Source organism: Bos javanicus, chromosome 8 (assembly GCF_032452875.1).
Source record: "Bos javanicus breed banteng chromosome 8, ARS-OSU_banteng_1.0, whole genome shotgun sequence".
Lineage (NCBI taxonomy): Eukaryota > Metazoa > Chordata > Mammalia > Artiodactyla > Bovidae > Bos > Bos javanicus.
This window is the reverse complement of record NC_083875.1, coordinates 106,467,236-106,479,593: the sequence shown is the minus strand read 5'-3', so window position 1 is coordinate 106,479,593 and position 12,358 is coordinate 106,467,236. Positions and strand designations below refer to the sequence as shown.

The 12,358-nt window shown below is 45.7% G+C and overlaps 1 protein-coding gene across 6 annotated transcripts in view; it reads left to right on the top strand.

Moving 5' to 3' along the window:
• The window catches only part of ASTN2 (astrotactin 2), a 1,056,817-nt gene that overhangs the window by 845,215 nt on the left and 199,244 nt on the right, over positions 1-12,358 (top strand). For all 6 annotated transcript variants that reach the window (XM_061426655.1, XM_061426656.1, XM_061426657.1 and 3 more), the window contains one exon: positions 7,418-7,683. In XM_061426655.1, coding sequence (XP_061282639.1) covers positions 7,418-7,683 — 266 coding nt within the window. The remainder of the gene's footprint in view (positions 1-7,417; positions 7,684-12,358) is intronic.

Here is a 12,358-nt window from a genome sequence, read left to right as displayed (position 1 = left end):
CAGGACATCAGACTTTGAAGTCTGCGCTGGTGATGCAAATAGTCACTGAAACTGGTTCTATTTTTTGCTCTTATGGAGCTCACAGTTTAGTCAGAGAGACAGCTATTAATTTAACATTAACTAACATTTAAAATGTGATAATATGATTGGACTTCCCTGGTGGCTCAGATGGTAAAGAATTTGTTTGCAATTCTTTGGGTTCTTTGGGTTCAATCCCTGGGTTGGGAAGATTCCCTGGATAAGGGAGTGGCTACCCACTCAAGTATTCTTGCCTGGAAAATTCCATGGATGGAGGAGCTTGGTGGGCTAGAGTCCATGGGGTCACAAACAGTCAGACACAACTGAGTGATTTTCACTTTCAACTACTATAATAATGATGATATGATAGTTCAGTTGATGGTACAAATTGAGAATGATCAAATAGAGCTCATGAATATATGCATGTTGGAAAGTATGTGAGTTGGTTCCCATATTCCTTTTATCATATTCACTAGATAATCTTCCTCTGCCTGCAGCTGAAAATCTTAGCAAGCCACACCTAATCTATCATTTTTATGGAACAGACTGTGCTATAGATATTTTAAGTTGATATCACAGTTTCACATCAAGAATTAGGATGTCTAGTCTAAGTTTTTAATCAAATCTCTAAATCCAACAAGTCAAATCTCCTCTCTTTTCTCAGTGAGAGCATTAGGTAGGGCAAGGTTAGCCTTGGTGCTCTTTCTCTCGATTGTTCCTCCTCTTCCCCTTCCTTCATAGTCAGAGAAGAGGGGAATGTTAGGATTAGGAAGGTCATACTTGCCCTGGTGGGCTTCCCAGCTGGCCCAAGTGGTCAAGAATCCACCTGCCAATGCAGGAGATGCAGTTCAATCCCTGCATTGGGAAGATCCCCTGGAGTAAGAAATGGCAACCCTTTCCAGTATTCTTGCCTGAGAAATCTCATGGGCAGGGGAGACTGGTGGGCTACAGTCCATGGGGTTGCAGAGAGTTGGACACCATTGAATGGCTGAGCAACACACTTGTCCTGCTCCCCTTGTATCTGGCTCTGTGTTCTTGGATGCTGATGCTGATTTTTAAAACCAACCCTTTCCCTTGGGGCGCTTTTCAGCGGTCCCTGTGGCCAAGGGCTTCTCCTAAGACCCAGGATGATGCAGCATGTCTTTGGTTGGCTGCTGCTCATCCCCCTCCACCCTCTGTTTCCCACCTTCTGGAGACGCTCACTGTGGGGACCCATTTCTGTTATCATTCCTCCTGCTGCTAAGTCACTTCAGTCGTGTCCGACTCTGTGTGACCCCACAGACAGCAGCCCACCAGGCTCCCCCGTCCCTGGGATTCTCCAGGCAAGAACACTGGAGTGGGTTGCCATTTCGCTCTCCAATGCATGAAAGTGAAAAGTGAAAGGGAAGTCGCTCAGTAATGTCTGACGCCTAGCGACCCCGTGGACTGCAGCCTACCAGGCTCCTCCATCCATGGGATCCATTCCTCCTGAGTAAGACTCAAAACAGATCCAGGGCAGCTCATTCTCTTATGTGACCCACATGTGGTCCAGGGGAAATAGTCTGGCATTTTTCCCAGTGTCAACCTCTGTGATTTGGGGCTCACCCTTCTGCAGCCCCTTCTGTTCTGCTGCCACAGGCCACTGGAGCTTTTGCAGGTGGGGTAAGACCCTAGTCCTGAGACTTGCATAAGGCTGGAGTTGCTGAGACATGTCGCGGTTTCTCTAAGAGGCACCCTTTTGAGGCCCCGTAGCCCAAAATTTAGGATTAGGAGGTAGCATGCTCCACATGACCCACCTGGGGTGCTGGGGACTCTAAACATTAGGTAATAGCTGTCTCCACAGCAAATCTCCCCTAAATCCTTTCTGTCTACTCTCTGACCTCATTTTAGTTCCTTGTTCTGGCTGAGGTTTCTAGAGTTATGAAACCAGTGAGGATTCATCTCCTTTGTAAATTCTGCTTATGGGGGCCCCGGCTTGGGGATTTCACTTCCATTTTGTCTGGGTGTAGAAATTTCAATTTTAACGTCTTGTTACAACAACAGCACAGTGATAATTAAAACAATTGCAGTAACAACACTGATAACAACTAGTATTGACTGAGTGCTAAACTTCTGCCAGGCACCTTATTTGATCCCTACAAGTAGCCTCTCAGGCTGATGCTGTCATTTGTAAAGGGCACACTGATGGTGCTGGGTTTTCACCGTCAGGCTGGGCAGCTCAGGTTGCAGAGCGCAGAAGTGTGGCCCTTCCTGCACTGCTGATGCCGATTCAGCCAGCTACTTCCCCTTTGTGAAGGAGATTTCTGTGGGTCCTTGAGTCAAGCTTCACAGCAGTTGCTTTCCTCCAACAGGAGACAGTAACTCCGCCTAAGAAATGATCCCATTTCAGCAATTCCTGGGAGGCCATTGCTGTAATAAAGGCCATTCTTTATGATATAAAAGTCTCCCCCTCTCGCCCCCACCCTTAACGTTTCTAATTTGAGCCCCTCTGGTCCCTGTGGAGTCTTTAAATGCTTCAAGTGCAAGCCTATTGCCAAAGCAAGCCTGTCGGACTCGGAGGCAGCGCCCCGCACTGTTGCCGAATATTGAACAAACATTCAGGCGGCTTTGGCTCTCCCAGAAGCCCTCAGTCTGAGGCCTTTGTTTTGTTTTCTGGATGAGGGCAAGCGGTGCCATCACCTCCCGCCGAAAAGCCCTGGCTGCCCTCCCAACAAGGAGTTGTCACTTCAACCGAGCCTTTTTTTTATTTTTTTCCTGGTGGCAACAAAATAATACCCAGCAGGAATTTGGGAGGAGAAAAAAGAGAGTTCAGTTGGCAGGTTCTCAAATGAATGGGCTGTAGTGTCATTGGAACTGAATTGGGCTTGAAACCAGCCATGATCCTATTTTGGAAGCATTGTTCAGAAGGATGGGAAATGTGAACAGAGGATAAGTCTCTTCAAAAATGCTCTTTATCCTTGGCCTGTTAAAGGCAGCCTGTTTTAACTGAACTCTCCCATCCCCTCAATGGCAAGGGTCTATGTGAGAACCCGGAGGAGGTCAGAACAACTGGCAAATTGATCAGCTATTCATCTGTTAACCTTTCAATTGAGGGAGCTAATTTTACTTTGAGAAGAAGTTGCCACTTGATTGCAAGCCATCAATTAACTGTCAATCACGAAATTCACAAATCTTGGCTCTTAGACTCATCAGGGCTTCGATGAGATAGTACAGTCATCCGAGCATATAAATATACATGTATTCAAATACATTGTTGAAAATATTACTGAAAGCCTAATGTGCTCCAGGGGATGTGTAAAGCGGATATGGTTGTCAGAAGGACCTACAGGACCCTGCCCTCATGGAGCTTCTCTTCTGAAGACACTGCAGGTGGTACATAGAACGAGATGCTTGTGAGGAAGTTTAGTATGAAACTCTTATAGAGATTAGAAGCACAGGCATGGAGTTTGGGCTAGGTGTTTCTGAGAAACTGGCCCCTGAACTAAGATCTGAAGGGTAGTGGGGGTTTGAGCACAGAGAAGGCAGGGGCAGAGGTGGGGATGGGGAAAGCGTTCTATATGGAGAGAAGAGCATGTGCCAAGACACAGGGAAAGGACAGGGTGTAGGCGAGAAGCACAGAGGCCACTGTAGCTGAAAGTAGGGGAACTGGAAAGAAGGAGGAGGATGGCAGATGTGACCTGAGGGGCACACAGTGGTCTGGGTCCCTCATAACCTATGTGCCATGCTTAAGCATTTTGGTCTTCATCCTCAGATCAGTGAACACTCTCCTAGAAAGAGTTTTAAGCAGAAGAATATAGTTTGCTTTTTGGAAAGATGACTTTAGCCACAGAGCGAGGTTGGATCAGAAGCAATTAGCTTTTGCAATTGTAGTGTCTACAGAGGAATAATTAATGGAATGGCTAATGGTCTTCCCTGTTGTAACTCTCCTCCAGATCATAACTTAGGCATGACACAATCCTTACAAAAAGGATCTCCGTAAATAAATGTGTATGGGACTTACTGGTAAATCCCTTTTTCCATTTAGGTCTCAGGTTCCTCACAGTTAAGCAACGGGTTTGGACCAGATGATACCCAAGTGTCTTTCTTTTGCAAAATAAACCCTTAAATTCAGCATGGATTCTATACTGATATTGGAATGCAGTTTTCAGCTTGGTCTGTGGGCCTTTAACCCTGTGTTTTGAACCAATACATTGAAAACAAATTATGTGACAAAACAGATCAACAAAGATCGATAGCTTGTTCTGTTGTTAGTTAGATTCTTAACCAGATGGCTAGGGATGTTTGTTTAATCCAGGGAATAGTTGCTCCCAGCACCACGTTCCACATTTTTTCGCAGTTAAATCATGGCAAGGTGCTATGAGGGTTGGGGCATGTGCGTCCTAAAATATGAGATAACAATAGTAGTGTAAGTGATGAATTGGTTAACAGGACTGCGGTCATGTGCTGAAAGGATTCACTAACTCATCACATCACCTCGGAAAGTCATTATCCTTCTCTGGGACACAGTTTCCTCTCATTTAAAATGGGAGGTTTTACCAGATTAGACTTTTGAAAACTATTGAAAAAACACATTAAAAACATATTTCATGGAGAAAAGATAGCCCACTCTATCTTTTCTCCTTGGAAGTTAAGAATCCAAGTGTGTTTATGATCTATTTATTTTTCTCCTTTAATCCATCATGCTGCCACATTCCTGTGTAACCTTTCTCTAAGACTCAGTTTCCCCATCCATAACTTAGGGCAACACAGCAGAGGTTTCCAAAAGGGTCAGATAGTAAATATTCTAGGCTTTGTGAGCTTATGGAGCCTTCATTGCAGCTACTTAATTCTCCCATTTGTAGCCATGTACAATATATAAATAAATGAGAGTGATCGTGTTCTAATAAAACTTTCTTTACAAAAACAGGCAGAGATTGACCCATGGACCATAGATCGGTGAACTCTGGGTCAGACTAACTGCTCCCTAATGTCTTTGCAGTTTTGACTTTCCCTGACCTTCTCCCCTGAAAAGTTCTTCTCTCCCAAGTTGGAAGTCACGCTTCTCCAAAACTATCCCTCTGGCCTGTGCTTCCTAAGGTCATCTTCACTGCCATCATCTTCTGACATGTCCATATACAAGACTGTCTGTCTCCCCAGCTGCTGAGATGCCTTCTCCGCAGCTTTGTTTTGTTTATCTTAGTAACTATCCTTCTTTAATCCCTCTGAAGGATTGGTTAGCTGGAATCCGCCTTGTCTTCTTCCCCTGGAGCCTTTGATCTGATGCTCATAAGCATTTGCTGACAGCCAGACAGAAAAGGTGGAGCCCAGATCTGAAGCCCGAGGGCCCAGAGAGTAATGAATGAAGACTGCGTTTATTTGTCTTTCTAATTGGCAAGCCCATTTCCAGATCAGCTGCAAGTCACTGCAAGCTGAGAGCGAAAGCAAGAGACAACCTTCTTTCTCCCAGGCCTCGGTGCCCAGGGCCCATGTATTCCACCAAGGCTGGAGCTTGCCCTGACTTCACTAGGCTTGGATGAAGCTGCCCTCTGGACCAAGCTCTATCCCTCGGCATAGGACCACCTTGCCTTGTCACTCAGACTGTACATGGCACAGCTTTGAGGACACTATTCACATCATCCATGATGTAAATAGAACTCTCTCATTTCTACAAATCACATTGCTTCTTCAAGCTTTGAGCCCTTTCTTCTTATGAAATCTTACGTGGAAGACCAGTCTGTAAATGAGATACAAGTGGAACAGCTCTATTTGAAGCTGAGATGCAGATGTAGAGTACTGCCCGCTCAGTCTTCCTTTTGCTCTCCTCAAGCAGCTGCTGAGATGGCTGTTGGAATCCCTAGAATCCCTCAGATGAATTTTTGAGCCTCTAGACTGGATTACCCCGGGTAGGCTCAGTGGTAAAGAATCTGCCTGCAGTGCAGGGGCTGTAGGAGATGTGGGTTTGATTCCTGGGTGAGGAAGATCCCCTGGAGGACAGCATGGTAAGCTACTCCAGTATTCTTGCCTGGAGAATCCCCATGGAGATAGGAGCCCAGTGGGCTACAGTCCATAGGAGTCGGACATGACTGAAGCAAATTGGCACACATGCACAGACTGGATTATATGTGTTGTTCTAACTGTTCACAGCTATAATCTCTCTCTTTGGTAAAGTGTCAAATATATCCCTAGTACTGTGCTAAGCACTGAATGTCAGTGGGGGCAGGATGGGAGACATGGTCCGTGGTCTCCATGAACCGATTGTATGGTTGCAGAGGCCGACAGAAAATGGGATGAGAAAGTGAACATAACAAGGTAAGGTCTTGCAAACAGGAATACCTATCAGAGAAGCAGGGTTGGGGCGAGGAAGAAAGACTTCCTAAAGATGGTCACATTGCATCGGAGCACCATTTGGAGAGGCAGAGGGAACAGTAGGTCGGGGCGAGCAAAGACACGGAGGTGTGAAATAAAGAAGGGGATAAAGAAGGACAATGCATACTGGGGCACGCATCACTCATGCGCATGACAGTGTGCTGAGGACCAGACATTTGAATAAGGGGGCAGATGAGTGTGACAAGCAAGGGGAAATGATGCCTTTCCCAGACAGGCCCACCTCCTTGCTCATCTACCAGTCATAGCTGTTTTAGTCATTGTTAACCTCACGTTACAGAATTAATCACTATAGGCTCTTGGATATTCAGAGACTTTCCCAAGGCAGTGGAGCTCCTGTCTAGCAGAACTGAGATTTAAACTGAAGTTGACTCCAAAGCTTTTCTTTCCCCCACTACATGGAACTTCATAGAAAATATAGGACAAATAAGTTTTTAAAACAAAGGTAGAATTTATAAAATTGATAGTAAAGAAAGGAACTTCTTATTGGGAAAAATATACAGGAATATTTATTGCAAGGTCCTTGGAAAAACCCTCTAACCCAACCTACTGCCTGAATTTATTTTTCTGTTTTTTATTTTGTGAATTATGAAAGTATGATAACACATTTACAGGAGACTTGAAAAATACAGAACAAAGTTACATATAATTCTACTGTATATTACAATCATTTTTTAAGTAGGTGCATTAAGGTTTTTACTTGGAGTTTCCATATCAAACTCTCAAAAATTAATAGAATAAATATACAGAAAAGTAGAAAGATAGACTAGACCTGAAAAGCACCATGAACCAATTCAACATAATTAAAGTTTATACAATTTGCTGACTTTAAATACAAAGAAGATGAGGCCCAAAGAAGGCAAAGGGTTATTTAATATCAATGGTAGAACAAGACATCATTCTGGTCTTGGAGCCCTCGTATCGGCGTTCTTTCTAAAGCATCATGAGTCACATCATCTGTTTTCCCTTTTCGGTGGATAACCGCCTCTTAGCATATCTCGATGGGTTCAAGAGTCTGACCTTTTGACCTTTACTTAACTTATCTCTCTTTCTCCAGAGACCACGGAGCTGGGCAGCAAGAAGGAGCTGAAGTCCATGCCCTTCATCACCTACCTCTCAGGCCTGCTGACGGCCCAGATGCTGTCGGATGACCAGCTCATCTCAGGTGTGGAGATCCGCTGTGAGGAGAAAGGCCGCTGTCCGTCTACCTGTCACCTCTGCCGCCGCCCGGGCAAGGAGCAGCTGAGCCCCACCCCGGTGCTGCTGGAGATCAACCGTGTGGTCCCACTGTACACTCTTATCCAGGACAATGGCACCAAAGAGGTGAGCTCCCCGGCGTGGCCACTGAGTTACATCTAGGTACCAGGCCTCCTACCCCCTGCCCTTGCGGGCTCTGTGTCCATCAGGATGGTCATCATCAGCATGGTGAGGGCCAGCATTTATTGATTGCTTACCATGTGGTGAACATGTGTGTGACTTGGTAACACTAGCTGCTGTAACGGACAAATTCTCAAATCCCAATGACTTGGTCTGGTTGAGGTTATTTCTTGCTTGCGCAGAGTCCTAGATAGTTGATTTTGATTGATGGGTGGCCTTACTCTGAGAGGTGGTTCAGGGTCCCAGCCTGTTCCATCTTGTGCTCCGTTAATCTGGTGCTTTGATGGCTGCTGTGGAAGGAGAAAGAACATGGGAAATTGTACATGAGAACTTTAAATGGGCCACACCTGAAAATGCCACATTATCACTTCAGCTCCTATTCTGCTGGCCAGAATTCAGCCATTGGGCACACCTGTCTGCAGATGAAGACAGGGAAATGCATTCTATCAGTCTGCCTAGGGGAAGCAAATACGAGTTTGGTGAAGACCTAGCAGCCCCTCCCTCGGTGCTCTACTTGGTTATCTCATTTAATTTACCCTCCAGATCTATGCCTTCTTTATAAGTATGGGGCTGATTCATATGGAATTTCTGACATTTGACCATTTATTTATCCAGATGGCAATTCTGTGTGGTTTGTCTTTTTCTCCTGCCCACTTTACAAGTGAGGAAACATAAGATGAGTGATTTGCTCCATGTTGGTCTGATCTGGAGCCTGGATACTTAATTGTGAAATTTCATCTCCTCTTGTTCCTCTTTATGTCTCTCTGGCTTTTGATTATGGCATGTCAGGGCTCGAGGGGACTGTATGAATGATTTGGTTCACTTTTTTGCAAACTCATATCCATGGAACTTTTTTTTCTTTTCCAAATGCAGTTTTCAACCCCAACCTGGAATAGTATGCCACTGCTTCAGTGAGGAAGGAGGTAGATAAAGCCTCTCTATTTGGTCTCCACTCTTTCCTCTGCAGCAACTTCTGGACAGTCCTGGGCCTCCAGAGAAGACAATCTGGTGGACCAGTGACCAAGTCCCATAGGATGTTATGGATCATGTTCCCCTCCCAAGGCATCCTATTGGGCTAAGTGCCAGAGCTAGAGATGGTCAGGGAGGGCTTCATAGAGAACAGAGAGGAGATGCGAATAAGTGAGGAGACTATTGGGTGGATAACCTGAGGCAGAAAAGAACATGGTCTGTGCAAAGACCTATAGAAATTCCGCATGACTCAGACCAAGAGATGAAGGGAGGGCGGAGGTGAGGCCAGAGGGATCAGAAAGAACCTGATTATTTAGAGTATTGTAAGCTAGGTCCTGGAGTTTGGACGCTGTCTAGAGGGCAGTGACATGCTGAAGATACATGGCTAGCAGGAGGTTGATAGAATTAGCTTTGTGTAGCAGAAGGAGTCTCCTGGAAACAACATAGACAGCCATCAGTGGGAGAACAGTTAATTAAGGTGTGCACTATGCATACAAGGGAACACTATACTACAACCAAGATCAAAATGAACTGTAATGATACTTAATAGGAGATGGATGAATATAATGTTAAATGAAGACAGGAAATTCCAAAGATATATTTTGCATAGCATGATACCCTTACCTCTATTTTTAGTTGAAGCAAGATAAACACACACATCAAATATACTACCTTTTAAGAATAAATATGCATGCAATAGACAGTTTAAAAAAGGAATCAGGGAAATGATGAATGTAAGATTAGGATGATGATGATCTTGAATCAGGGAGTCATGAGGGAACATTAGTTACATGAAAGTAGCCAAGTTTCCAGCTGATGTTTTAGGTGCTGGATTTGCAGGGGTTTATTGAAGTGTTAGGGCTTCCCTAATGGCTCAGATGGTAAAGAATCTGCCTGCAACGCAGGAGATCTGGGTTCATTCCCTGGGTCAGGAATATCCCCTGGAGAAGAAATGGCAACCCACTTCAGTTTCTTGCTTGGAGAATTCCACGGACAGAGGAGCCTGGCAGGCTACAGTCCATGGGGTCACAAAGAGTCGGACATGACTGAGCGACGTTCACTAGTAAAATGTTAAAATTAGCTAAGTAGCTGCGGCTAACCAGATGAATACATAAAGCCTAACCACGCATGGTACAGCAATGAGCTTAACTCATGAACCACGCTCCTTGAATCATCTGACTTTGTGCCTCAGAGGTCCCCAAACCAACAACGAAAAGGTCAAAAAAGCCAAGTTACATACAGATCTCCATGTCTGCGGTTTCAGGGTGAGAATCAACTGTGGAAGTATAAGAGTGGAGCCAGGGAGACCCCCGAGGAGGCTCTTGAAGCTCTCACATAACACAAAAGGTCGTCTGATGTGCGCTGTGTCAGTGACGACATACACCGAGCACCATGTTGCTACCTGTGCGGGACTGAGCTCTCCAGGGGTTGGTGAGAGAGGCTGTAGGGAGGAAAGGGAAAGGACAGATTATGTGCTCAGTTACGTCTAACTTTCTGCTGCCCATGGACTGTAGCCCGCCAGGCTTCTCTGCCCATGGCATTTTCCAGTCTAGAATACTGGAGCAAGTTGCCATTTCCTTCTCCAGGGGATCTTCTCAACCCAGGGATCGAACCGGTGTCTCTTGTGTCTCCTGCACTGGCAGGCGGATTCCTTACCACTAGCACCACTGGGGAGAGCCGCTGAGAGAGGCCCTGACTGTCCCTATCTGCTCCTCCTCGTGGGCCTCGCTCTCCTCATCTGCGAGGTGCCTCGATGCTAGCTAATCACAGGACTGTGATGATGTGTTCTTGGCACGTATGGCAGCAAGATGAGCACTGGTTCCTTTACTCTTTGCTTAGAAATCAGGTTCCTCTATGTCTGGATGCTGTGCTAGCTTCCCTCAGCATCGTCTATATATCCAGTTCTAGAAAACTGGTTTTCCTGAGGCCGATTCACGTGCTCTCAGCTAGAGAAGTCCAGGAGTGGGAAAGCGGCCGCTAGGTGTCACTGTTCTCCTTACGGGACACCTGCTGCCTTTGCAGCACAGTCGTTCTTGGGTTACTTCTATTTCTGAGTGCCTGTTTGCCTTGAAGAGCAGGACAAATGGACACACGTGGACACAAACAGGCGTGGGCTTCCTCTTCATGGAGTTTACAGACTGGGGGAGGAAGATATCACTGAAACACTCACACCAGATAAGTGAGAACAAACTGCTGAGTCCCAAGAGAGGGCCAGGCCTGGGGGTTCACAGTGGGTGACCGAGGGTCACATGGGGTCAGAGGAGGCTTGACTTCCTTAGTGGAGTGATGTTGGGATAATTTCTTGAGGTCAGGTGCATAAAGCAAAAGTGGAGGACTCTTCCTTTGGCAGAGGAAGACCTGAGAGCATTCCAGATTGAAGGTGCAGCTCCTCTAGAGGCCTGAAGAATGTGCAAACGTGGCCCGTCTCCCTGGGGGCCAGATGGGGAGCTCTGTGGGTGCATCCTAGAGTCTTGTGATCCCGGCCTCATGGGACCAGATCGTGATGATTGCATAGTGCCTGGCATTGTAGCATGTCATGGGCTTATCTTTTCTATGATAAAAATGCTACTTTCCTAAACTGACCCCGTCCTTTTTCCATGCTTCCTTGGGTAGTACTCAATCAGTTTGCAAGTACCCAGAGTGCTAGGGACAGGGCCTTCAGAGCAGGATCCGCATTTTGTACAAGAGAGATGGTTGGTTAACCCAAAAGGTCAGAATGCAAACGGAGGGATTTCAAGAGTATTCTCTCACTTTATAAATATCACTGGAACTCATAGAGAAAGGATACCATGGGTGGAATTATACATAAGTAAAAGGATTTCCTCCTGTTGACCTTCCAGAACAGAATGGAACCATCCTGTTATGTGAGAACAGGTGAGAACTTCCTTCAGTTATTGGAGGTGCTTAGTCAACTCCTGAGTCCCAGGGCACTGTCAGGAAGTGTCACAGAAGGGGTGTGACTTGCCTGAGGTTCGTGGGGCTGTTCTGGTCTGATTCTGGACCAGGGCCAGGGTGTACTCTGCATAATCTTGGGGACCCTTGGACTCTAGCTCCTTTGGTGGTTGGGGTCTCCTTCGGTCTATCTCCAGGAATGTGCTGGAAAGGAATCCTTCATTACACTTTGTGGTTTTGAACAAGCAAAGCAGGAAAAAAATCTTAATGATGGAGAGCTTGATTAATAACATTATTCTTCCCCCTCCACCTGTTAAATGACCCTTATACAGCCCAAAGCCACAGAACTTAGCTAAGCACAGCTAATGCTTAAATGTATAAGACTTTGGGTGACTGCTAACTTAGCTTTTGGGTGAAAAAGAGGAAGAGGCTCCAAGTGTAACATGTCATGGGCTTATGTTTTCTATGATAAAAGTGCTATTTGTCTAAACTGAGCTCTTCCTTTTTCCATGCTTCCCTTGGTACCTCCTCTTGTAGGTAGTACTCAATCACTTTGCAAGTGCCCAGAGTACTAGGGACATGGCCAAATGTGGGAGAAAACTTGTGTCATGGGGAAGAGCCAGATCGAGGTGGATTTGAGTCCCATCTCTCCCACTGATTATCTGGGTAACCTTCATTTCACTCACTTATAAAATAGGCATTACATAACCTACCCTTTCCATTTTGGGGTTGGGAGTAATCTCTGGAAGCACTAGAGAAC